The sequence below is a fragment of the Idiotropiscis lumnitzeri genome, chromosome 5, assembly GCF_059441095.1.
Source record: "Idiotropiscis lumnitzeri isolate Australia: NSW breed Sydney's pygmy pipehorse chromosome 5, RoL_Ilum_1.0, whole genome shotgun sequence".
NCBI lineage: Eukaryota > Metazoa > Chordata > Actinopteri > Syngnathiformes > Syngnathidae > Idiotropiscis > Idiotropiscis lumnitzeri.
Window position 1 is genome coordinate 16276414 of NC_142395.1, and position 26252 is coordinate 16302665.

Consider the following 26252-nt stretch of genomic DNA (forward strand, 5'->3'; position numbering starts at 1 on the left):
TTTGTTCATTGTGCATGTCCTAACCCTCCGCGAAGATCAAATAGTCTGAGTTGAGCTGTTCTCTGAGGTTACAAGCATCTATTTTCTCAAGCGCAGAAAGTCCCAGGCAGAGACGAGCTGCTGTACATTGATTTGTCGAGGGAGAACTTTTTAGCATTACAATGGAATGTTTAAGTAGCTTTCATTAGAAGTTTCTATTCGTGTATTCTTTTATTCTTAGTGGCCATCAATAATGCATTGGAATGAGAGGCGGTATTAATTGTTAGCGTCTTGAGTTTCCAAATGTCAAAGAGCCTGAACAGCTATGCAAAGTTAGGGCAGTAAGGCGTATAAGCAACAAGTGTTTTAAGCTGTATGGTAAAATGCTCTAAGTGTAAAGTCATGTCTTACTTGATGTTTGCCTTATGTAACTTTTTTCCCCCTCAAACCATCTTTCATGGATTTGTAAGAGAAAAATGGTTGAGGTTTTGCAATTTGTGGTAAGGGGTTAAATTGGATTAGGTTGGGTTTGTTTTAGAGGTTAGTGTTGGGGTTAAGGTTAGCGTTTAGGGATTAGAGGATTATTGTTAGCGTTAGGACTGAAAGATTTTAGAAAATCTCATTGCGCTCCCCCCCCCCCCCCAACACTACGGTTGAGATTTCATAGGTGATCATTTTCCAAGGTCCTCATTTCAGGTATTTGAAATGACAAATGAATGCATGATATAGGGAAATAGAAATAATTTAAATACAGAATATAACACATGGTTATTGTTTGCTGTCCTGTATATTTTTTGCTCCAAATTTTCATTTTCACGGTTCATTCAATTATATGCAATTGTTCTGATATTTATTGTTGTTATCATTTATGATCAATGGGCGGAATGGTGGACGCCTCGTTAGCTCCTCCGCCTCACAGTTCAGAGGTGCACGGTTCGATTCCGGCTCCGGCCTTCCTGTGAGGAATTTGCATACTCACCCCGTGCCTGCGTAGCTTTTCACCGGCATTCTAACAAACATGCGTGGTCGGTTGATTAAACTCTCTAAATTGCCCCTAGCTGTGATTATGAGTGCGAGTGGTTGTTTGTCTTTGTGTGCCCTGCGATTGGCTGGCAACCAGTCCAGGGTGTATACCGCCTACTGCCCGAAGACGGCTGGGATAATCTCCAATCACCCCCGCAACCCTCGTGCGGATAAACGGCTCAAATAATGGATTTACAATCGAATGAAACTTTTTACATTTATGTTGACGTGTTTTGAGTGTTTTTTTTTATCATTTACTGGCAAAATGTGTTCAGTTTAAAGGTGTTCCTGAAGTAGATACTATTGAGATAAAATAAGTTTATAAAGAAATTATGCTCTTTGTAGTCGCGGAGGAGTGTTGGCTGGGGACGAGAAATGTTTTCTTTCATTATTTCCTTTCTTTCTGGTGGGGTGTAACAGAAAATAATTGGCAAGTATTGGCTTTGGGGTTCATGTTCATAAGAGCCTAACGGAGAAATCCCACCAGTTACGCAAATGTTTCTGTTTCTTTTGCATTCTGATCTGACAATAATAACCGAGGACGGTACCTATTAGATTTGCTTTTATTTTTACCCTCCTATCCAGAAGGTGGTACAAGTGAGTATTCTTTGTCGCCTATCGTGTTTTTGAGAATCCATACTTATTGCTGGAAAAAAATAACGTTTTTTGGGGGGGAGTGACCGAGTTGCTGCTCTGTGTTGTTGCCTTTAAGCTTGCCGATCTATCTCAGCGATGCGCTGACAGCGGAGTAATGAAAGAGACTATTTTGAATCCGGGCGGGGGGGGTGTTGGTAGTAAATTACCCCGGCATCTGAGGGGGGAAAAAAGATGATGCTGATGTCACACCTGATCAATCGATCTGGACGAATTAGCTAATGCACCTGAGGCGGCCGCCTTACATAAACATAAAACACTTTGGCGAAAATGCCGCTGGCCGCGATCGCCGCCATCGCACATTACGGGCGAGGGAACATTGACGAATGCCGCCCCGAGTCTGCCGTCTGCCGAGGAGTCGGTGAGGGATCTTTGCCAGAGTGGCATCATTCTCGAAGACAAATGGGAGGACGCTGCGCGGGGAAATGTATTAGCAAGCCAGGCCGGGGGCTCATCTTTAAACATCACACAGCAATCTGGCCCTTTGCCGCCATCAGAGAGTCCACATGAGCACAATTCTGTTAGGAAATGTGCTACAGATGTAAGTTAGGGGTGCAAAATGTTTGGAGGGATTACTTAAGAATGGAATAACATTCTTAGTGTACTTATTGTACACTGACCTGCCACATCCAGTTAGTCACATTTACATTGATTGTTTTTTAGGTATAGGCAAGTAGAATGTTGAGTAAAGCAATTTAGATTTCTTACAGCTCGTGGCGAGTAACAAGGTGTAACGGTGACTAATTTATGTTGTCGTAAAGGTGGTAATGATTGTTGTGCGCTTTCCTAAAGAACATCAGAATTCCTTTCAACAGGTAAATGAAATACATTTAGTAAATCTATGACTGTAGTATTGCAAGAGAGTAAGCCAAAGCTTTAACACCGGAAGGTTGTAATTGACGGGCTTTCGTTACCATGGTTGAAATGAATGAAAGCCTGAGACAAACTTGCCCGTTGAACCCATGCGGTCCATTTATTTTGTCCACATTCTTCGTTGATGACTAAACTTCAATGTTTCAGTTGAACAGTTGACTGTTGCATTGACGACGTTTCCTTTTCCGGTCGGCACACCCACACGGGCAAGTGAAAATTCCTACTAAAATAGGCTAATCAATTAATCAAAAAAAAAAAAGCAATAAACTATGCAACTCAAAGTCTGTTCATACAATTCGGAAACAGTCATCAGCCAAGAATAACTTGTTACCATGTATCAGAGTATCAAACAACTGCAGCTCAAGTTCTGACCAGAACAAAGAGATCAGAACATATTACCTCGGTGCTAAAGGCTTTTAAAAAAAAAAAAAAAAACGGTGATTCAATATAAACGTAGTAGGGCTCAGAGGTTGGCAATTAGGGGAGCCCGGAGTTCAAAGCAAACATGGTGACGCAGCATTTAGCTGTCATGCAGCACACAAATGGAATAAGCTGCCAACACATGTGAATTCACCAACCAGTGCAAATGCTTTTAAATGCAGGTTTAACACTATGCTCTTTTCCCATATGATACGATGATGAAAGTCTTTCAGAGCATTTTTGAAATTGTGAGCTACAAAATCATGTTCTTGCGCTTTTAATGTTGTACTTTTAATTATGTAAAAAGTTAGCCTGTGGATGAAATGCGTTACACTCTGTGCAGTAAATAATGCTGCCTTACCTTACCTGACCCGTTTAAAATCCTTGTTGGTCAGTGGAGCAGTCGCCTATGATGTCTCCATAGTTGGGATGACAGACCTGTGAATTGTAAAACACGCTGACGCTACACTGGCCCGAAAGGGTACAAGCTTAATAATTGGAATTGTGCACCGGGGCCTTTTGTTATCATCTGAACCTTAACGTAGGTCTGTGGTACATTGGAGTTACAGTGTATACATATTAGCTGGTCTGGCTTTTTCCATCACTCATCTAAGAAAAATGTGATTTATTTATTTATTTTTTACATTGTTCTCAAATCCGAGAGGTCCAATTTTCCCTTTATTCTCGGCAGAGTGTATGTGTGTGCGTGTGCGTGGTTTTGGATCACAGCCATCATCGATCCGCCTCAGGAGCCTGATCAGATGTTTTTTCATTCCATTTTATGTGCCCTATAAAAGAAATACATTCATCGCAGGTATAATGTTTTCTTTTTTTTTTTTTTTTTTTTTGCCATCATGACGTTGTGGACTTTGTCCATAGTTTTGCATGTGTGTATGTGCGCCTGTGAGAGACGTTTGAAGCCATGGCTGTTTGTTGTGCACTCTGTCGTTTTGTCTTTTTGTGCGCTTTCCAATAAGCGCTCGCTCAGTCGAGATTTTGGGCGTCCCGGAGGAGAAGAAAAACTCAAAAATACCATCCTTTTTGTTCCTTTTTCTCATCGCTGAGCTTCTATAAAATGTAGTTGGGCCCCTTCGTCTCTTATTATAAACATATATACAACCAAAAGTCAAAAAGAAATAGAAAGTAAACAGTATAACAAAGGTAGGTAGGTGGTTGTTCGATATGTCGGTTGGTAGGTACTGTAGATACTTTAGGTAGGTAGGTAGGTAACAAGGTAAAGAAAATGGGTAGCTTGTGAAGTAAGTAAGTCGATATCTCACACCAGGAGGTATGGAGGTAATACAAATCCAAATAAATCGTTTAGAAGGTTTTATTTATTTGTTTGTTTGCTTTTTGAAAATCCCTGCCAGTTTCACATAAAATTCAGATTTTCTGATTGCTCCCGAATTTGAATCACATTTACTAATCTTTTGGTGACTACTTTGTGAAACATTTCAGTTTTTGTCAGGGGATATGGATATGGATACTTTTTGATGGCACAGTCTGTCAATTGTGTTTGAGGTGAACATTTTAAAACCCTTAAAATTCATTTCCACAAGGTTAAGCAAAAAAAAAATAAAATCTTTGTTTCAATTAGCGACATGAAATTTGGTAGGCACATCTATCACTTGTTGACCCACAAAAAAAGTCCCACGAAGCCAAATCGGGGAATAAAAAAACGTCTGCCATGTTGGATTGAAGCCGCTATTTTCTGGTCACAATGCCCATTTTTAGGGACAAATTTGCTCTTGAAATTTAGTAAGATTGACGGAAGGATTTAAATTTTCATCATTGGGTGTGGGCGGAGCATGGCAGCAAATAACTCTCAAGAAAATATTAAACTCCTAACTGAGCACCACATGGTCAGTTAGACATTTTTTTGTACCATGAAATGATAACTCAGGAGGGTTTGGGAAGAAAACAAGTCTGCTTCTGTAAGATGATTTATTTTAAGAGAATTGTAAAAAAAAAAGAATCCAGCGACGTGGCTCCCTACTGTGCTTGGCAATTTGTCCATGCTGATTGCGTGGCTCACGTCCCTAATAAAGTGAGTGCTCCGATACGAAAGCGCCAACGACAGCAACGGCGGCACAGCTGTCCTGAATAAATTGCGGCTTTCGAGTAACATCCCACCTCCGCTCCCCTATTCCCAGGCTGAGGTCTATTATTGGATGTCGCTTGCTCTTGATTAGCTATTTGCCGCCTTGTGATGGAGGCACTTGGAATTGTGGGTAAACATATCGACTGTCAGCGCTCCGCCGCTGTTGACTTCCTGTATGCGTTTCTGTCTACATGTCAAATAAGTGTACAAACATACTCATGGTACATACGCCCAATAAAAATCTTTTTTTTTTTTTTTTTTTTTAGATACACTAACTTCCTGATGACTTTTTGATAAAAAGTACATGAGATACCTTTTTCTTTGACGATATTTTGTTCAGACCAATTCGATTTTTTTTCTTTTTTAATGTTCTGTTTTGATGAAAATCACAACATTTTCTCATAGCATATTTACTTTTTCCTCAAAAATGTAATAAATTCCTGTAAGATTACTACTTTTTATCTGAAATTAACCTTGGACTGACATTTTTTTTCTATGCCACATTTGAATAAAAATGTATTCCGTCACCGCAATAAAATACCAAAAAAACAAAAAAATAAGACTTTTTTTCTTTGCAATGTTAATATGTTGCTATACACAAATATATCTTTAGTCTGAAAAAAGTTATGTCAAATTCCGCAAATTTTGTCAATAAATATTGAGGTAAAAAAGTTTGTTTTTTCTTCAACTTGACATTTTTCCTTGCAAATGTGTCGCTTTTTACATCAAAATAACCTTTTGCCTTCAAAAACATGCATTTTACCACTTCTCATAAACATGATCTTTTTCCTTATTCTCATATTAATTTACCTTTTTCAACATTTTTCTCAAAAATTAGGCACTGTTGTCTACAATAATATAATCCAACTTTTTCCTGTGAATAAACTTAAAAAATAAATAATCGCTCAAAAATGCGCTTGCATAATTTAGCGTTTTCAATGACAAAATATATCATCTGGTTTCAGGTCCGGTGGCTGTGATCAGCGGTGAGGAAGATTCAGCCAGCCCCCTTCATCACGTCAACCACGGGATTATAACGCCGTGCACGCTGGACGCAGGACCGGACGCCGTCGTCATCGGGATGACTCGCATCCCCGTGGTCGAGAACCCGCAATATTTCCGACACGGACACAATTGCAACAAGCCTGCCACCCGTGAGTACACAATTATGATACACTCATTGTTTCTGACAACACACACTATTGAGCATACTCGATGAAAGTGCAAAATCCCAAGCATAAAAATCTTGTGATGCTCGCTTAACTGAATTCTCATGCAATATATTACAATGTCATCAGATGGCAGTACTTCTTTTTGACAGTGAACATCTAAATGTTCTGTGAAAGTTTATCAAAAAATTCCTTTTTATTTTTTACATTAAGATAATATATATATATATATATATATATATACTTTATTCTGACAACATTTTCAAGGTGGCCCAAGTAGTTCTTAGTCCTGTTTGACCTCTGAGTTGTTTTAAAAAAAAATGTCCATGTACCGATATGGACTACAGTCCAAGTCCCAAGGTGCACCTCTTCTGTAATTTGCTGTTTATCTTTACAACGAGACACGCTGATACCCCTGAGGCTTTCGCCGTAATGTGCTGTCATCTATTGTGCAGAGCCATGCGGCGCGAGCATCTGGCAGCCTTCTTCATACAGAATCAACTCAGATGCAAATGTGGCAGCCACGAGATCACTTTAAGGCCTAATTAGCACCCATCGCATCGAGCCCCTCGCTCGAAACCCGGCAAACAAAGCTCGGGCATGTTGTCTACTGTATTCTTGGCTCGCTCCCGAAATGGCTGTCGGTCAGGCGGCGAAGACGCGCGTTCTCGAGCGGGGACGGAAGGCGAGGGAAGGAAATCCCATTTAGAGGTGATAAATAAATGAGGGCTCTTATATATTATGAATGGTATGAATTGTTAATGGCCGGTCGTCGGCTGATTTATGACATCTCATGCTGCGCACGCAGCGTCTGATTGCCAGCTAATGAATAAATGACACACCAATGAAACTTCCACCTGCACGTGGAATGCGAGCGACTTTCGGATTGTACGCTAACATCGGAAGAAGAGAGCATGCGTGATGTTGTGAATCCTAAACCCATCACAAGGTCATGGTGGCCACTGTTTCTCCGCCAGTGGCTGGGATAACAAAATGGCTGCCGACTCTTTCTGCCTGCACTGAATATGAAAGCATTGTTTACCCTCATGAAACTCAGTCTGCAATTTTTTTTTTTTCATGGAAAAAAATCTGGCTTTTCGTGGGAAAGAAAAGACTTTTATGATTATGACGATATCCTTGAAAATATACAACTTTTTTATCTTGGAAAATTTAATTTTGTTCTTGTAAAAAATACAATTGACCCCATCCTTGCGGTTCTGCACGCACAGATTTACCAATTTTTTTTTAAATTTTATTTTTAATATTAAAATGAAATAGGCCAGAGGGTGGCACCCCCCCCCCCTTTTTTTTTAATTTATTTTCCCTCCAAGTCAATTTCAATGGGAATCAATTTGACAGAGATTTTTTCTAGGACTGTAAGAATCAAAAAATACAAAAGTGTAAGTCCAATATAACCTTTTTTCTTGTAGGATGGCATGTGACATCAACTAGTTGGTGTGTGACTACCTAGGCGTGTGCTGTGCTCCTTAGCAGTGACTTCATGAGCGTGTTTATTGTTTTTACGTGTTTTACTATTTTCTACTGGCATTCGATAAGCAGCTGAAAGGCATAAAGTATGAGAAAAGTAAAACCCATGAAAAATAATTATCACAAAAATCTGCAATATAGCTCGGGTGCTGATGAAGAACTGCGATACAATCGGGGAACAATGTACACCGGTTTTTGCTCTAAGTGCGACATAATATGAATCCATTACTCATCACTTTTGCTTTTGCTGTCCGTGGCTGGGAAAACAAATTGTCTCCCGATTGTTTCTGCCTGTGCGGAATATGAATGTGTCCCTTACCCTGAGGACGCTCACCCGGCGATATGACTTTTTTTTTTCTCGTAGTTACTTTTTCTCAAAAATACGCTTTTATTTTGTGAATTCAAATATTTTTTCTGGAGAAAAAAAATATTTTTTTGGGTATCGATTTTTTTTTTTTTTGGTTGAAAATATGCTACTTATAAAGTTACGACTTTTCTAAATAAAATTTACCTTTATGATTTTTCTTTGAAAGTACAAACATTTTTTTTCGAAATCTTTTATCTTCAATTTAATATAACTTTTTTGCTTCAAAAATATATTTTCTTTTACTATATTCATGAGATTCAGTTTTTCCCACATATGTAGGTGTATATTTGTTCTCTTACACATTTTATCTTCTCGCCACTGTGACTTATTTTCCTTGAAACTACACTCTTTTTTTTTTTTTTTTGCCTTAGCGTGCATCATATCAAAAGGCCAAAACTCATCACAAGGTCGTGATGGCCTCTGCTTTTCCAGTCATTGGCCGGAAAAACAAAATGGCTCCCGACTGTTTCTGCCTGCGCTGAATATGAATGCGTTTGCTACCCTCAGGACGCACGCCCTGGGAAAGGAAATGCATGTGCTTATCAGTGTGTGTTTGCTCGTGTGCATGTGTGTGTGTGTCTGTGTGTAGGTGTTTGCCAGGCAGTGTCAACCTGTGAATGAGAGTGCGGATGTGGGCGGACTGCTAGTGCAGCTCGCGGCCACTGTTTTCCTGCATCGTCTCTGCATGGCCATGACTGCAGCAGCTCTGGTTCCTGTGGGGGGGATTGTGTCAGAGATGGTCTCAGGGGTCCCCCCCTATTGTCCAGAAAAGAGCTTTACTCGGGTCAGATACAGTAGAGCTGCATTATTGATGGCTGGCTACCGATCAGTAATGTATTCATTCATTTAGTTGAAAGCCTCGTATTCAAGGGAATATGCTGCTGGCAGTTTCCTTCTTATACACACACGCACACGCACACGCACGCGCGCACACACTGCTCTCTAGCAGCAGCATGTCCATCAGTAATACGATGGTCAAGTCCAGTCCGCTATCTTAACCAGAAAACGACGTAGTAGGATAAAAAGTGCCTGCCTTCAACATTGCTGACACTCGTGTTTTTGGGGGTGTGTGCGTGTGTGTGTGTTTTTTCAGAAATGGTTTATTTATGAGTATTTTATCTTCCAGTCACCCCTCGGTCCAGCCTAGTGTGTTTATATTTTAGTGTTGTTAAATATCGCCTCAGAACATGACGGATGTAGGGAGAATCTGCGGATTCCTACAATACATCTTCAGGAAAAAGTCCACAAAAGTTGGACACATATGGCACCTGATGGCAATTAAACTCCCGTTGAACCTGTGAGTTGAATTCTTTGGATTTAGAATGACTACTGGAGGGCAAAAAATGTTGTCAGTTGGCTACCAACATGGCGTCCAGGTTGCATGAGTTAACATCACTGAATTCCGTTTCGTTGGTGGGAAAGCCCGTCTGTCAGTAACCTACGCAAATGCAGGCGTATTATTGGTGGGGAACGCGGCACTGGTCAACAGTTAATTTTAATCAGAGCTGGCTTTATGTGTCCCTTAATGTATTTTTGATGCTGGTTTAATGAATAGCTTTACTTTTCTTGTCGCTCATCAGGTTTGAGATATTTTTTTTTTTTTTAAGTTTGACCTATAAAAACTTGCACAATACCGATTTAATCATGCTTAATTTATGGAATTGAAGTGTTAGGAAAATGAACCTAACCTTTACAGGGAATGTCAAGTGAAAAAATGTCTTTACAATATGTTCTGGGCACCCACTCAAGTCCAAACTCGTTATTCGGATTATTATTGCTTTTGTGAAATATGAATTTAACCGAAAAAAAATCCACCAGATTTGATCCATTTTCCGGTCATTTTAATAATAATAATAATAATGCCTTTATTAGTCCCACAATGGGGAAATTCGAGATTCAAACCCAGGCCTCCTGGGGAGACTGGGTCCTGAACGCGGCGCCTTAGACCACTCGGCCATCCTGGCAGCCACGTGATTCGAACCCAGGCCTCCTGGGGAGACTGGGTCCGGAACGCGGCGCCTTAGACCACTCGGCCATCCTGGCAGCCGGCAAGTACAGCCACTTGCTGTCGACTGAAAATGACATCACTGTGTCTCGGGGTTCAGCTTATGAATGTCACGTGACCAAACACAACGCAGGTGAGCCGTGATGGCCGTTACTTGAGTCCTTTGGCGCTGTGATGTCATATTCAGTCAACAGCAAGCGGCAAAATGGCCGCTCCTGCTATAAATAAAAACTGACAAGGTGCATGAGCGGTGACCTCATTCACCTCATTTTTCTGAGGCTACAGGTTTGAATTCGCTTTTTGTTTTTTTTCCTCCGGATATTCAAGCTTCCTGCAAAAATATGCATATAAAGTTGATTGAAGACAGAAAATTGCCCTTTTGCTGTGCATGAGTGTGAATTGTTGTTGTCCAAAGTCAGCCGCGATAGGTTCCAGCACACCTGTGACACAGGTGAAGAGAAGCGGGATAGAGAATCGATGGAGGGGTTTTGTTGCCGCCATCTTGTAGCATCTTAGTAACAGACAATTATGACCAGTTTTGTTTAGTCATGCTATAGCCTTATGCTTTTCTAATTGAAAAAAAAGGAGAAAAATGTGCCTTGTGGTGTATGTAATCAATTAAAAATGGTCACCATGGTAACCCAGGATTCATTGGAAATATTCATGAAAAACACTCACAAGTCGAGATCTGAAAAAGAAATTCCAGAAAGAAGTCGTAATATAACAAGAATGAGTCTACTTATTGAAAAAGAAGATGAAGAAAACTATTGATCACACGTCGGGGAAATTAAGTGGTTACAGCAGCAAATGAAAATAAATATGAAAACCACAAGCACGAGCAAAATGAAGCAGTTGAGAGGAAAATGTGATTCACAAAAACCATCAAGTTGAACAAACAGCCACATGGTGGAATTTGAAAGTGTGATTGTTGTGAGTGTGTGCGCGTGTGTTTGTGATACATGGTTATTGAGTCTTATTTCAGTGGGCAGGAGTGGCCTGCGGAAGCTAGCGCTCCTTCACACTTCCAATGAGCACCTCGAAACCATCACATATTTGCAAACCTTTTGTACTAAATGAATTTCTTAAGCAATTATAAACCATTTCAAGGGATTATTAGTTACTGTAAAATTTTTGCTATTCACCATAGGACACAGAACAATATAAGAACTGTATTGAGTACACTAACACAGATTTAGTGCCAGAAATTCCACAAGCATTCCGCGGTGCTCACTGTATCTTTGTTGTATGTAATAAATAATAAATCTTGTTTTCATTCATCGTTCAGCTCATCACTGCAACGCCAAAGTAAGAGATCAAAATGGCCATGAAGTACTTGGATGGCGACGTGTGTTGCTTGGATAGCCTTATGCAAATTTGCCGTGATCAGCATGCATTGTGATGCCTTTTATACATATTAGCTCACTCCCAAAATAGCTGCCTGTCGTGCTAAAGCAAAAGAAATGACGGAAGCGGCATCAGATTGTCCTCGAACTCCAGTTGAACGCATGGAATCACGAAGGCCACTCAAGTGGGACAAAGTTGTTAAAAAAAAAAGTGACAATTGGATTGGTTGCGCAAGAGAAGGGGAGTAAACAGTGGAGATGTGACTGATTAGGATGTTTCATTGAGAGCTTTTTCTGTTTTATTTTTAATCCGCCGGGCGTTAGGCAAAAAAAAAAAAAAAAAAAGGCCAATTCCGTCGGCCGCATTAGCGAGATAAAGGCGGAAAGGCAAAGGACAATTCTTTAGCCTAATGACAGATTGCTATCTCGCTGGGATCCGCTGTCTCACAGCAAGTGGCTTTGTTTAATCGCTCGGATTGCTTTTTTAATTACGGATTTGTTACGTCCCGCCGGCCCAAGATGAACAATGGCTTCAGAAGAGGAGGAGGAGCGTACTCGCGCTAGTTTAGCTTAGCATTGTTACATCCTCGCGGGGTTATTAGCGACACGGCTAAGACAAGCTTGCTCTGTAGTTTTGGTACCCGCAGTGACAATTTACATGGTGGACCCCCACTTTTCTCGCGATGTGGGTACCTTGGCATCGTCAATAGAATACACCAATCCTGTCACGGTTCGTTCAGTAACGACTGCTGAAAATCAAACACACTTTAATCTTCGATCAACCTAGTGTACATTTTTGGAAAAATTAAAGACAATTAAAATTGTTCACCGGGTTTTAATCAGTGATGGCGAAATGAAGCTTCATGAATCGTTGAGGCTTTCCATGAAGTGGTCAAGAAGACTAAGCAGTAAGATTTACATATATACAAAATGAAATAAGATAAGTCTAAACTGTGACAAAACAACCATAAGTAGCACAAATGCAAATTTAGCATTAGTTGTGTCATTCAAATATGCAATAAGTTAGAAACATAACATCATAGTACAATGCTTCTGAGCAACCCTAAATAAGTATGAGGTTAAAAAGGGTCAATAATATTCCGAGGCTAGCAAACCCAAGTCTTTGTGACTGTAAGAGGAACCAACGTTGCCAGGTGAGCAGTGATGGGCATAACTGTTCTTTTAATTGAACTGAATCATTAGAATCACTTCAGCAAAAAATAAAAAATCAATTGTTTGCGCCCCCCTCTCCGACACGCACACCGGGCACGGCTGGAGTGAGTTTAAAGAAAAAAAAAACTTTTGTGCTCACCCTGTTGCTGTAATTGGAATGTGTACATTTTTTTGTATTGCTATTGTTTTCATTTCTATTTAAAACATTATTGGCGTAATGTGCGAGCGGGAATGACAGTACAGCACATTCGCTCACTGAATTGTTCGTGAATGGGAAATTTCCTCACTGAGTGAACGGCAATAGCGGTGCAGTATGTTCATTAAAATCCCTCGTCCATCTGACGCCGGCTGCTTATTGGTTGTTTGCGACGATTGACGAAATGCATGTTCCTGAGCATGAATCACTTGTGGAAGTGATCCATTCACGTCACTAAAAAGATGAGTTCTTTTTGAAAGAATTGTTCGACATTGACCCAACGGTACCGGTGAGCATTTGTGTTTAACGATATGCAACATGAATATAAAATGAATGAAAACTAAATAAAATATCTTAATCATACACAACTATGCTCCGCGCATTCTTTTTTTCACAGTGTGGGCCCCGAACTGGCCACCTAATTGCAACACCGACAACGCACGCAAAGCGGCATGAGGTCTCGAGTGTTCTGAGGCAACCGTACGCCGAATTAATCAATGACGTTATCCCCACAGACCAAGGCCTCGCTTGTCCTCTGACGTGATTTTCTTGGAACCGACACACGCTCTGAATTGGGGCTGCATTTAGCACATCACTAGTTTTTATTAACTTCAAAGACGGTTATAGTCTTTGATTAACCCAACCCACATTTTATGTGTCCATGCCGTCTTGTATAAAAAAAAATAGATAAACGTGCAACAATATTAGGTCATGAACGTGTCGGTTTGTTTAATCTGACTTTCCTACATGAAATATACAGCTAGTGATTGACAGCCGGGAGAAAACCTGATGTGACCAAGAGGACTGTAAAATACAGCACTCTTGGGAAAAAAAGATGGGTGGCTGCGTAACAAAGACACGCACCGTCGCAGGTACACAACAAAAGCTCTGGTGCCTGACCCAACTGAGTAAATCTCCAGTGAGGAAAATGTTCCCCTCGCATCAAGGCCCTCGGGTCAAACAGGGACAGATGAATTCATCTGCGCCGATAGCGGTGGTGGGATAGAGATTTCATCTGCTTGCCACTTTTAAGAGTGCCACTATGCCAGCAGAGGAAAGTGAAGGTTAACGGACATGACAGCCGCCAGGGCAAGCGAACACTTAGCGAACAAATGGAAGAAGGCTGCATGGACATTTGATAATTTACAAGCACAAAATGGAATATGTAATAACAAGCAATGTTGTTGCTTCAGCTTTCATTTACTAGTTACATCAAATTGTAACATGAATCTATGTACATCAAATTTAGTCTTCAACAAACCTGTCTTAAGTAGTTTCATAAATATTGATGACCAAGTTCAGGGGTGTCTAAACTTTTTCCAATGAGGGTCAAATACAGAAAAACTTAAGGCTGCATGGCCCATTGTGACATTTTTCAACTTAAAGGGGAAATTTGATTGAACTTAACACTGAAACTTACATAATAGGTTTGCATGTAAAAATTAGGTCAGTGCTAAAATGACAATTATTTTGTGATGAGATTTACAACAAATTGGCACGCCACCTTTTTGGAGCTCTTTTTTCCAGTTTTAGCGTCTTCGTCACATCAGGGAGGAGAGCATTGCAATATTGCACTCTTTGTAAATTCTGTTGTCTAAAACGGCGACCAATCGCCACCAAAATGCAAATTTAACCTATCAAAGTATAAAAGCGTTCTGCACAATAGTTTGGAGTTATTGACATCAACGTGAGGACATGTGATCACCTCCCGAAAAATAAAAAATGATGTACCGATCGATTCTCCACTTACACAGGTTGAAGCAGTCACAACGATGAATGTGCGCACGAACCCCGACTGGTTATATTTCGAAAATTTAGCTCTGCTAAAATTTTGTTAAGTCTCAGGAGACAACCGGCGTATTGTGGAAGGCAGCGACAGCCTGCAAGCGGGGTTGGATCTTTTATCCCCTCCCGTCCCCGGCTAACAGACGGATAACGGCACGGCTAAGAACAACAATTAGCTTCAGGCAGTTAAAACAAAAGACTTTAGCGCAACAGAATTACCTCCTTACTGTCCAGCCTGCGGCTTCATGTCACGGATATTTCTTGCCTCTTAAGCAGTCGAATACGTTCACGTCCGACATCGCTTGCAGCCGCCAGCTTCGCAGTGCGAGTGAGTGGACATTGATTTCAGATAAAGACCTCACCGAACACCGGAGCAGCATTTGCTTTTAGCCGGGGAATTCCCGCGCATTTCCGTAGTGAGGATATGCGGTTCAGAAATGGATGGATGGATGGACAGACTTTGAAAATTTTACTTTAATGAACCTAAAATAAATATTTTTGTATATCTCTAAAAAAAAAAAAGTATTTCGATGTGAATGAATATAGAATACAATATGTCATGCCCACTAGTCAAAACGTGGCATTCTGATTAATATCATGTTTGTGGAATATGAGTTAAGCAGCAAAAATCCACCCGTGTTTATCCACCTCAAGAGGCGTCCATTTTGTCTCTTCTGTCGACTGTAAATGACTTCTTAGTTGCTCAGTGCTCAGCTAACAACTAATCAGCTTCAGAAAACAAGTGAACCGTGTTTGTTTAACTCATATCCCACAAACGCCATATTAATCAGAATGCCATGTTTCGACTAGTGAAGCAACATAGAACATTTTATTGCAAAGAATTTTTGGACGTTGATTTCCGCTTCAAGACAAAGCTAATATTCAGGTTTTTGGAATTGCTAAAAATGGTCTTCAGTGACCTAAAATATATTTTTTTTTACATTAAACACAACTTTGTCTTTGACCAATCAAACCTACATGTTTTTTTTAAATATCAACGACAATTTGGTCTTCAATGAACGGAGCATAGAAGCCAATGAGAACGCTGCACAAACTTGAAGTCCTGAGTTGACATGGATTCAAAACTGGAACCTTTGGCTGTGGGGCAGCAGTGCAAAACACCCCAGTTGCCTCAGTAACGACACACGTCTTCTCTTCTTGGCCTCGTCTGCTCACACAAAATCTAAAGCAGGCCAGCGTCGGACAATCGTCTAATCTCTCCGCAATCCTCCCACATGGCTAATGTTGCTCTGCTTCATTTGTCATTGCACTCCCACTGCATGCCAAGAAGACAATGAGACAGTCACAAAGCACATTTCAATATTTTAATCTCGCAGCCTGCGCATGATTTGCTAATCCAAGTGATTATTTGGAATGTAACATTTTTGTCACTATGTGGAGGATATGAGTATTACATGCATGTTTGATGCAATAACGCATAATGTTCTCTCTGCCGTGTCACTCATTGTTCTTCCATTTGTCAGTACGACCGCTCTGCTCGGGATGCCGTTGCAAATGGCTTTGAAGAGGTGCCAGATCCAGTGGCCAAAATGGCTGCGCCGCAAGGAAGCAAAGTGACACTAGCGTTCCGCTTCCTGACGGAGAGCCCATTTAGCTGCTCAAACATGAGCGACTCGCTAGTTACCACGCTCGATAATCATGAATAATTCTCATCCCCGAGCCCGCCGACACCTTGGCTTCCCGAGCCAAACGTCTCGGCAGCCCGAGTCGGGAAGATTCACAATGGAAGTCTATTTTAACGCGGCAGTGCTCCGATATGAGTGGAAATGTGACTTCTTTTGGGATGTTGTACTCACTGTACTTTTTGTAAGAACCGTTGACATTGACTAACCTACTCCATATTCAACTCACTCTATATATTCTATTCTATTAACAGCACGTATAGCTTATAGCTGTGGTTGTTGGGTCAATATCACAGTTCATGTGTTTTTGTCAACATCAAATCCAATTTAGAAAAGACATGGAAGAATGACAAGTCTAGTTTTTGATAAACATGAAAGGCAGTTTAATCTTCACTCAACATGTTACGCAGTACATGTGTTTATGAACGTCAAAGACAATTTGGAGTAATTGACCTCATAAATGTGTTTTTATAAAACGAAAGACGATTAGGTGTTCAACGGTTTTTGGGAGTATTGAACGTGCTGTTTTAATACATTTCAACTTGTGTTCTGATGATTTTGTCTTCAGTGAATATCAAAGACAATTTAAAGTCTGACGTAATATGAATATTTTTCATTTTCATTGATCCTACACAAAAAAGCAGCATTTAGGTTATCAGGTGCAGTATACCTTATTCTAGGTATCTAAAAGTAACACAGAATCTAACCTGCATTTCTTTTCTGCTTATTTGCGTATACCGTATCATATTCTTGTACCACTTGACCACCGCTGCATTTTGCTGAGAATTATTGTATTCTCTTTGAGACGTCGTGTAAACTTACATAATGCGAACAAATGTGGATCGACACCGGTGACAAGTAACAGGATTTCACCTCGGGCACATCCGTCTCTCACTAAACAGTCGCTGGTATCGTTTCAATGATCGACACATGAGGCTGAGTCATAAAGTATGCGTCAGCGGGCACAAACACCAGTACCCATTTTTGTAAACATTAAAGACAAATTCTTCAATGAACGTAGGGTACTTATTTGTAAACATCAGATTATTTCGAGTAACTGAACCGATATAGTAAATCTAGTCTTTGCTCTTGTTTTTGCACACATGAATCAATCTAATCTTCACCCAACTTGTGTTTTTCTTAACATCAAGATGATTAGTCTTCAATTAACCTAACACATAAAGTATTTTGAAAACATCAAGAAAACAAAGGCACCAATGATCCTGACAAACACTTTTTAACATCAATTAACCAATTGTATTTTTTTTAACATCCAGGAGACCGTAGTCTTCAATTAACTTAACATCTGTGTTTTTGTAAACATTAAAGACAGTTTGAGTCAGATTTAGAAAACTTTATATAGTGAATCCAATGTACTGGAAATGCTTTTTTTTTCTTTTTACTGATCCGAACACTGTTGTCTCACGCCTTCTGTTCTCCTCAGCCTTTTTTCAAAATGAACTAATTTCTACACTCTGGCTCTCATTATAAAATTTCCCCTTGTGGCGTTCCAATGCTGCCAATAAAAGGAAGAAGAAGAGATTAGCTGCCCCGGCTGCTTTATTTCCACATTCCAATTGTCGAGAAGTCAAAGCAGGATTAAAGAGAGTCTTCGGCAGTTTGACAACATCGTTTATACTTATCGTGGGTCGGGCATGTGAGCTTTTAAATGAACTACACGCCAGTAGGTATCATTGAATATGAAAATAGACAGCTTAAGTGCAGGAATGACCAAACGGCATTTAAGTTGCTCAATTAACTCATTCACTGTCATGGATGTTTATATTCGGCAACTGGAATCCAGATGTTTACTGCCACTGGCAAATATATTCATCATGTGCATGTTCAGATGGGTAGACTTGGAAGAGCGTCTTACGCAGCTCGACTGTGACAGTCAAGTTTCTACGTAATTGTACTTCCAAACATAAATTGGAATTGATATGAGGCTCAGCCCCTCATGTCGATTATGAGGGCATAATTTAAAAAAGCAGAATGTACTTTTAGATATTTTCTCTTTCGTCCTTGTTATGTTCGCTCTTATAGTCCAATCAGGTAAACCACTATATTACCCCCATCGTCACATGGTTTTAAAATAAAGATGCTTCCTGATTGCATTCTATTTACTTTCTCTGCTACTTCCCATTATTTTTGGCCTTTTTGCTTGTTGGATTTCATTCCAATCATATTTATGTGACAGTCTGTGTTGCATTGAGTGGGATGTAGCAATGCTGTTTCCTTGTGTAAAAAGGTCACTCGGTGTACTTCCCTCTCTCCTGACATTCTAGTGGTGCAGCATATTAAGCGCAGAGACATCATCCTTAAGCGGGAGCTCGGCGAGGGCGCCTTCGGAAAAGTCTTCCTGGCAGAGTGTTACAACCTGAGCCCCACAAAGGACAAGATGCTGGTGGCTGTCAAGGTACGGCTTGCGCTTTGACGCATGATTTAATGTGGGTTTGCATGATGCCGCTTAGCAGAAATTATAAGATAGCATGTCGTAAGATAGCGTCAGCAGCAGTTTGCATGTCAGAATGGCAAATGTGGTCAATTGCAAGAAAAAAAATGACAAAGTATTAGGACGAAAAAGTCACCATATTATGCTTAATAGTTTGCAATAATTAACGCATCACCTAGAATAAACACCTAATTTCCTTTGTGACTGCGTAAACAAAGGTCGCCAGCCAATATACGCCAAAAGACTGCAGGGCAAAATATATACTAATAAACATTTTCAATAATAAATAGTGAGAAAATACGGTATTCACGTCATCTGACAACAATCATATTAATTACTACAGTATCTGCATAGCCATCGTCATCAGATTTTGACATGTTCGGCCATGTCACTGTTTGTCTTCTGTGTCATTTCTTTTCCCCCTCTACTACCTCTCTTGACAAAGATGACACATTGACACGAGTGATCACTCATTTGAGAAGCTTTTAGAGCCATTTGTCCTGGGCGGCTACCGTCTCTCAATGACTTCACGCTACTCGGCGCTAAATTGTCCTTGGCAGCTCCCCGCGGCCGAATGTGAATCAGGGTGACACTGCATTAAAGCGTGCCAACTCAGCAAACCCGATTAAAGACGGCAGAAACACCTTGACCTTGACGGCCGAAGATGAAGAGCGTCCGCCGTTGTTCGAAATATGTGGTTTGTGAATGCAAGGTTATTTTTGGAACCGTTTTTAAGGTCAACAATGAGAAGAGAAAAAATCACAGTCGTGCTTTTGCTTCAATTTATTGTGGCACTTGAGCACTTGGCGGTATTGTTTTGGAGGGGTGCCCAGTCCAGACACATTTCCTTAAGAGTGCACTTTGATTTGGTAATAGAATTTTATTGCCGTTTTACCTACTCGCCCCCGTCTTCACGACGTATTTCCATCCCAAGGTCTTTTGACTTACATGAGAAGAAGCCACAGTGTGCCATGTGCTTTTCTTTTCTGTATTTCCAGTGTTGTGGGCTTTAAATAGCAGTCTCCAGGCTCAATCAGTTCTATTATTTCCGGCACACCTGCAACTCTCACAAAGCAAAGAGCCGCTTAGATTTAAAGAAAAAAAAAAGGGGGGGGATTTACATTTACCGAGTGTGATACGACCGCTAAATAACGAGAGAGGCATTCATTTTTACTCTGGGCCTTACTTGCGGAAGAACTGAATTTTTCACCGAGGCTAAGCAACAATTACAGGGATTTTATGCTGTCTGATCTATTGATTTTTATTTTTTTTTTCTTATCGCTTTTCCTCTCGGTTGCCGAGCTAGGTGGTTCAAGCAAGCACACAAACAAAAACACATCTTGTAAGTTATTAATGATAACCTCCACCCTGTGCAACATAAATAAGGAGTAGAAAGAACCCAGCGTCAAAAAGAAAAATCCATCAAACACGTAGTCGTGCACAGGAACAAAGTATGTGTCCTATGAAAAATGCAATGGTACTCTCCATTTAGTTGAGATATCTGATAAATTGCGCAATAGACATAAAGAGAACGACGAGAATTAATCCACAGTCAAAGTCGTCCTTGCTTGGTCACGCACGTCAAGTCCACAGAACACACCAAAGTAGGCGTGACATGTCTGTACGTCCTATGATTAATGTCATCGTTCCTCTTGCCAGTTATTCAGGATAACTGCCCCCGTGCACAATAGAAATAAAATCATTAGAGATTAGCCCATGAAGTAAAAAAGTGGAAAATCTTCGATAAACTTGCATGTTAGCGCAGAACAAACTAGCTTGAGTGGTCAACTAGATTCCTTCAAGTGAGACAACTCATTGTTAGTGTCACTATTCAAGAAAGTTTTTTTTTCCCCTAATGCCAAACATACAAGTAAAAAGGCAGAAGCTGACAAAGCATAAAAGTTCAGAGATTCTGAAACGCAAAAACTTCAGGGCAAACATTGAATTCAAGGAGGTGAAGTAAATACCGTAAATCAGAAATAGCATCGGGAAAATGTAAAAAGTAAGTAGGCCTGTTTGACCCTTTTGTCATCATTCGTAAACCGTCTATGTACTAACGCCAACTGTCACACTTAAACTGCATTCTGCAAAAAAAATAAAATAAATACATTAGTAAAATAGAATAAACCAACTCCTGTCCTGGCCAGTCTTTTTCCATCATTTCCTTCCTTGTTTCCAGCTCATTATACCATTTTCAGTGCTCATGTACCTGCCAAACTTTCCAGCAAGCTACTAATTACTTTCCTGAAAAAACACATCACAAAAGTGGCGGTGTCTTATCTTGTTTCTTACCTGTCGGCAGAAAGACGTGCAAGGTGAACGCCAGGCGAATGTTTTCCCCAAAGACTGACTGCATGTCCTCATGCTGCCTCTCTTGCCTCTACTTTTTTTTTTAAACACAATTTTTTGGGTCTCTCTCCAGACGCTGAAAGATCCCAACTTGTCGGCAAGGAAGGACTTCCAAAGGGAGGCTGAGCTGCTGACCAACCTGCAGCACGACCACATTGTCAAGTTCTACGGCGTGTGCGTGGACGGCGACCCCCTCATCATGGTCTTTGAGTACATGAAGCACGGAGACCTCAACAAGTTCCTCAGGTCAGTTCCCTTCGTCAAGGCTATGCGTTGAGAGCCACCACCTTGCATGATAGAAATGAACAGAACAATTCAAAACATACAATGTCCGCTCATTAATACAATGTATTCAGTTGATGCACAATAGAAAAAAAAATTATAATCAGTGGTGGGTCATGCATTTCACCCCTAAGCTTTCATTGAAGTCCTACTAAGCCCGACTTAAATAAATCCCCCTCATAAGACCATCATTTATGACACCACGGCTGGAGAAAAATATACAGTCACACACTTACGCACTATTTGGTGTTGGACCACCTCGGCTCACTAGAGCGAGCTTCTCTGAAAAGGTCCGTCTCGAAAATAACCTTGCAAGTATATCTGCAATCAAATCCACACTTTTGCCTCCTTCGGCTATTGTGGGTTAAAATAACGAGAATATATTTTTGATTTTCAAACGGTCGCCGGGTAAGACTGTCTGGTGAGGATTTGTTGATTCCGCTGCCATCTCACAAGTGAGTATCGAATCACAGGACGCGTTTGTCACCTTCAACGTGAGGGCTGCAAGAAAGCATTACTATCACCAACTCGTCATCTGATCGGCTATCGCAACTGTATCAAAAGCCCGTGCACTCGCACAGCACAGATGCCCGCACTGTCAATTCTGAAGGCCTTGAAAGGACTTTAAAATCTGCATGGCAACATGCGTTAGTTGAATTCTGATTGGATAAAAACGCTCTCCAAAATACGTAACACTGTCATGAGTTCTTGATTTTGGGTTATATTAGGCCAGCAGAGAAGGCCTTGAAGGCCTTGCCCACTCACCACTCCGCAGGATTTGATAAAATTTCAATTTTAAATAATCCAAGGTAAAAAAAAAAAAAGTCAACACCACATTCAGTTTCAATGCTCGTGTCATGATTCATGCTTTGGCTCAGCTTGCCATTTCTTCAAACTGGCACATTACACAATAGAAATAAACAGAATTACTAGAAATAATCCACAATCAAAATAAATCCACGGCATGTAAATGCACACAGTATGCGTAGGCGCAATGTACAGTACATGTCAGATAATTATGTGTTGATGTGCCTCAATGCCATCTTGAAAAATAGAAATAAACAGAAACACTGGAAACAATTACAAACAGATTGCCTTTTTCAAAGCCTTGATTGTTTCTCAGTATTTTAGAGAGAATGTTTATGGTTTAATTGTTTTTTTTTTCTTTTTCTATTCATGCACCAGGGTTGATTGTACAGCAAATAAACAAGTAGTTAAAAAATATTAGATAGATTGGTCCATCTCCTGATCAGATCATTGTTTGGTTATAATTTTTTTAAACTCACTGATTATGATTGGCTCCAAAATCCTGATCGTATAAAACCCAACATGCTCATGTGCAATGTATATTATGTGTCCAGCATGTAATTGCTCCTGATAACTCTATCCTTGCCCCGGTAGAAATAAACATATTGACCAGAATTAATTGCTCAATAGAAATAACACTCCAACAGCAATAATCGAAAATGTATTTTTTTTCCGAACGTCCACGGTATCCTCTCGCCTCGCTGCTAGCTTGCACAAAGAAATAATCAATAATCCAAAACACATTTTCACCTTCACATGCAATATATGTTTCCTGTAATAACCACCACCTTGCACTACAGAAATCCGCTGAACAATTCCAAATAACACTGACAAAAAAGTCCGTGGTATGACTATCCATGATTACATCTGTCCTGCTGTTTTTGCTGTCTGATTAGAAGGGGCAACGCGTAAAGCTGTGCTAAATGATCATTTATAGCCGCGTATTGTCATCCGTTGCAGTGACCAATGGGCTCATCTCGACCATTCTGTGACCGAGGGTGGTTTATATAATCGGTATGATATTGTACACGGGCGTATTATCTGTGAAGACAAGCTTCATTAAAGATCCACAATGTGTCAAATTGTGCTGGACTGCATGTTTCTATTGATTCCCTTTCCCACATCATGCGTGTTCATTCAACGTGACCACCGCAAAGGCAATCAGCCACATCTTGCACCTAGCGTGAAAGAGTGTCATCATTCACTGCGTCGAAGGATTTCCCCCCAGCAGAAAATCTTCACAAATTCACTCGCTTGGTCGTAACATGTCATCTTTGTCGACTATTGATCAAACTTCAAATGCAAACACGCACACAAGATTGGCTCGTGTGCTCAAGTGAAGATTTCCAAAACCAAAGCAGCCACATCGCTTTTGTCACATTTGGAGTGCATGGTCTCAAATAAAGCAGTCAAAACTCAAACTGACTGCGACCAAAGAGTTTAAGAATGAAAGCTGATGAACCTCAAAATGGCTCCATCAAGAGAGTTGATAACAGCATTGCATGCTCAGTTTGTCGTTAGAATTAAGGCCGGATTTATCATCAGAATAAAAAATGATGAACCTCCAGATCACGAGGGCCAACATTTACACATTCAACTAGTATGTAAAGTTTATCATCAGAATTAAAGCCTAATTCATCATCAGATTACGTAGCAGTCTAAAGTTTCACTCGTTGAACCTCCTTGTCAAAACATCATCCACAGATTATACAAATTGTTGCCCTTTTTGACAAAATGCTGCTGAAACTGTCTTAGTCATATCCTGGCAACAAACACTGAAAGTGTAACCCTACCAAAATAAAAGTAACGTAAAACTCTGAATTGGATCTCATTTAATTGTGTACGTAAACCAAATAAAGTGCACATTTTGTCCAACTGTTAACATCGCCCCCTATGGGCAATTGAAAGGAATGCAGGTTTAACAATGTATAATGCTGATGGATGGGCGGAAAACTGGATCTGTCTTTTTTTTAGCATTAGTCAAATTGTCAGTCATTTGAAACGAGGGCAAAACACTTTTAATAGGACAAGTCAGTTGTCTAAAAATATGATTTTTATTTAATTTAATGACATGAAAATCACTCGTCGTGCGTGACACACATGGCAAGACGGCGGAGCCTGTGCTCATCTTCTTGCATTAGAGATTCATTATTAGCCTCGCTCTCCGAGCACAAAACCTTTAATTGGCCTAAATGTGACAGATGGAAACAGAATGACAGCCTGTGTGTGTTTGTGTGTGCGTGTGCGCTGCCTTCGTCTTGTAATCACAGCGACGAGAAGGTGATGAGGACAGCGGGATCTTCACGACAGGAGGTTAGGGGGGTGGGTGTCGGCATCGTCACCCAGAAATGTACAACAACAAAAAAATGCTAATGCGCTCTTAATCTGCACTCGTCACCGTCGTGGTACCTCAAAACAACTCCTCACGGGCGAATGTGATGATACACAACCCCTCTCAACCTCAAAATGACTGATAGTGGTGAATGCATCAGAATTTAAGCTGATGAATTTTTGTTTAAATCAGTTTTTCATCACAATTAAAGCAGAGTTCAACCTCAGAATTAAAGCAGTTATTTTTTCCAAAATAGTAACGCACGAGAGTTGATCACACGTTGTGTGCAGGTTATCGTGAGACTTAAAGCAAAGCTCATCATTCGAATGGAAAGCTTAAAATGACTCTGACGACATAGTTGGCTTCACGTGTGTCATCCGAATTAAAGTTGAGAAGATGTTTGCAGACAAAGAGTTGATAATATTGTACACAGTTTACAATCACAATTGAACCCAAATTATTCATCGTCAAAGTTCACGTAAGTCCATTAGCAGAATGAAAGCTGATGAACCTCCAAATGACTGCAACAAAATCAGTGATTAATAATTGTAATTGTAGTTTTATCATCAGAATTAAAGCTGGGTTCATCTTTCCAATGAAAGCTGGACCTCAAACTGACTCGGGTGAAAGAGTTGAAATCAGGGTGGGTGCAGTTTATTGTAACATTTAAAGCCAAACTTTAAAAAGAGTAACATTGTGCCCAACGCAGAGCCCACGGCCCGGACGCCATGATCCTAGTGGATGGCCAGCCGCTACAGTCCAACGGCGAACTGGGCCTCTCCCAGATGCTGCACATCGCCTCCCAAATCGCATCGGGCATGGTCTACCTGGCCTCGCAGCACTTCGTCCACCGGGACCTGGCTACTCGCAACTGCTTGGTGGGCAACGGCCTCCTAGTCAAAATCGGCGACTTCGGCATGTCGAGAGACATCTACAGCAGCGACTACTACAGGGTAAGTCAGACGGATTTTTCCATTTTATGAAACAGCTGGAAGTAGTGAGGCCAGCACCCTTTGGAAGATACATTTCTGATACTAATAGTATATTAACATTTTGTGCGGCATATTAAGGAGAGGTGTTGTTTGTTGACCATGTCAAGGCCATGTGTGGTTTGTGTGTCGCATATTACGTTCATGTAGGGTATGTCACAAGGTGGCGTATTAATATTATGGGTGGTATATTTACTTTATATATGCCATGTCAAGGCCATGAATGGCATATTCTTCTTATGAATGGCATGTCAAGGTGTGGCATATGAAGGTTACATGTGGTATATTTACCAATGTACGAATGGCATGTCAAGGCCATGTGTGGAATATTGTGGGTAAGTGGTGATGCAGCATGTGGCTCATTGCCCAAGGGTATTCATTGTTTGCCACCATCCTGGAAACTGTAAGCAATTGTATGTTTGGCATTGCGGCGCAGCTCAATGTTTGAAGTGTGTTTGAAGCCGCAGGATGAGTCAGAAGACCTTGTGTACTGCATTTTGTGCGTCAACCTCTTCTCCTTTGTGTACAATATTATCAGGTTACAATCCCTGATACCTCCATCTTCATTATTATTATTATTTTTTTAATTCCCCGAATTGAATGACACCTGGATCCATTCAGATGTCGCTTTGGGGATTATTGAGCAGCAGGAAATTTGTGCGTGATTATATATATGATTTGGTCAATTGTTCCTTATCATCTGTGGAGTTTTTAAAATAAGAGTATTTGCTTGGTCCAAATGCTTTACTCCTGGTGGTTTCGATTAAAAAAATAATAAATAAATAATAAAAGTATTTTATTTATTTTTTTTAACTGACTTTA

General features: G+C 40.5%; 1 protein-coding gene across 4 annotated transcripts in view; it reads left to right on the forward strand.

The window, feature by feature from the left end:
- The window catches only part of ntrk3b (neurotrophic tyrosine kinase, receptor, type 3b), a 191433-nt gene that overhangs the window by 147341 nt on the left and 17840 nt on the right, over window positions 1-26252 (forward strand). For all 4 annotated transcript variants that reach the window (XM_088296412.1, XM_088296409.1, XM_088296411.1 and 1 more), the window contains 4 exons: window positions 6016-6204; window positions 18505-18635; window positions 21094-21266; window positions 25151-25394. In XM_088296412.1, coding sequence (XP_088152538.1) covers window positions 6016-6204; window positions 18505-18635; window positions 21094-21266; window positions 25151-25394 — 737 coding nt within the window. The remainder of the gene's footprint in view (window positions 1-6015; window positions 6205-18504; window positions 18636-21093; window positions 21267-25150; window positions 25395-26252) is intronic.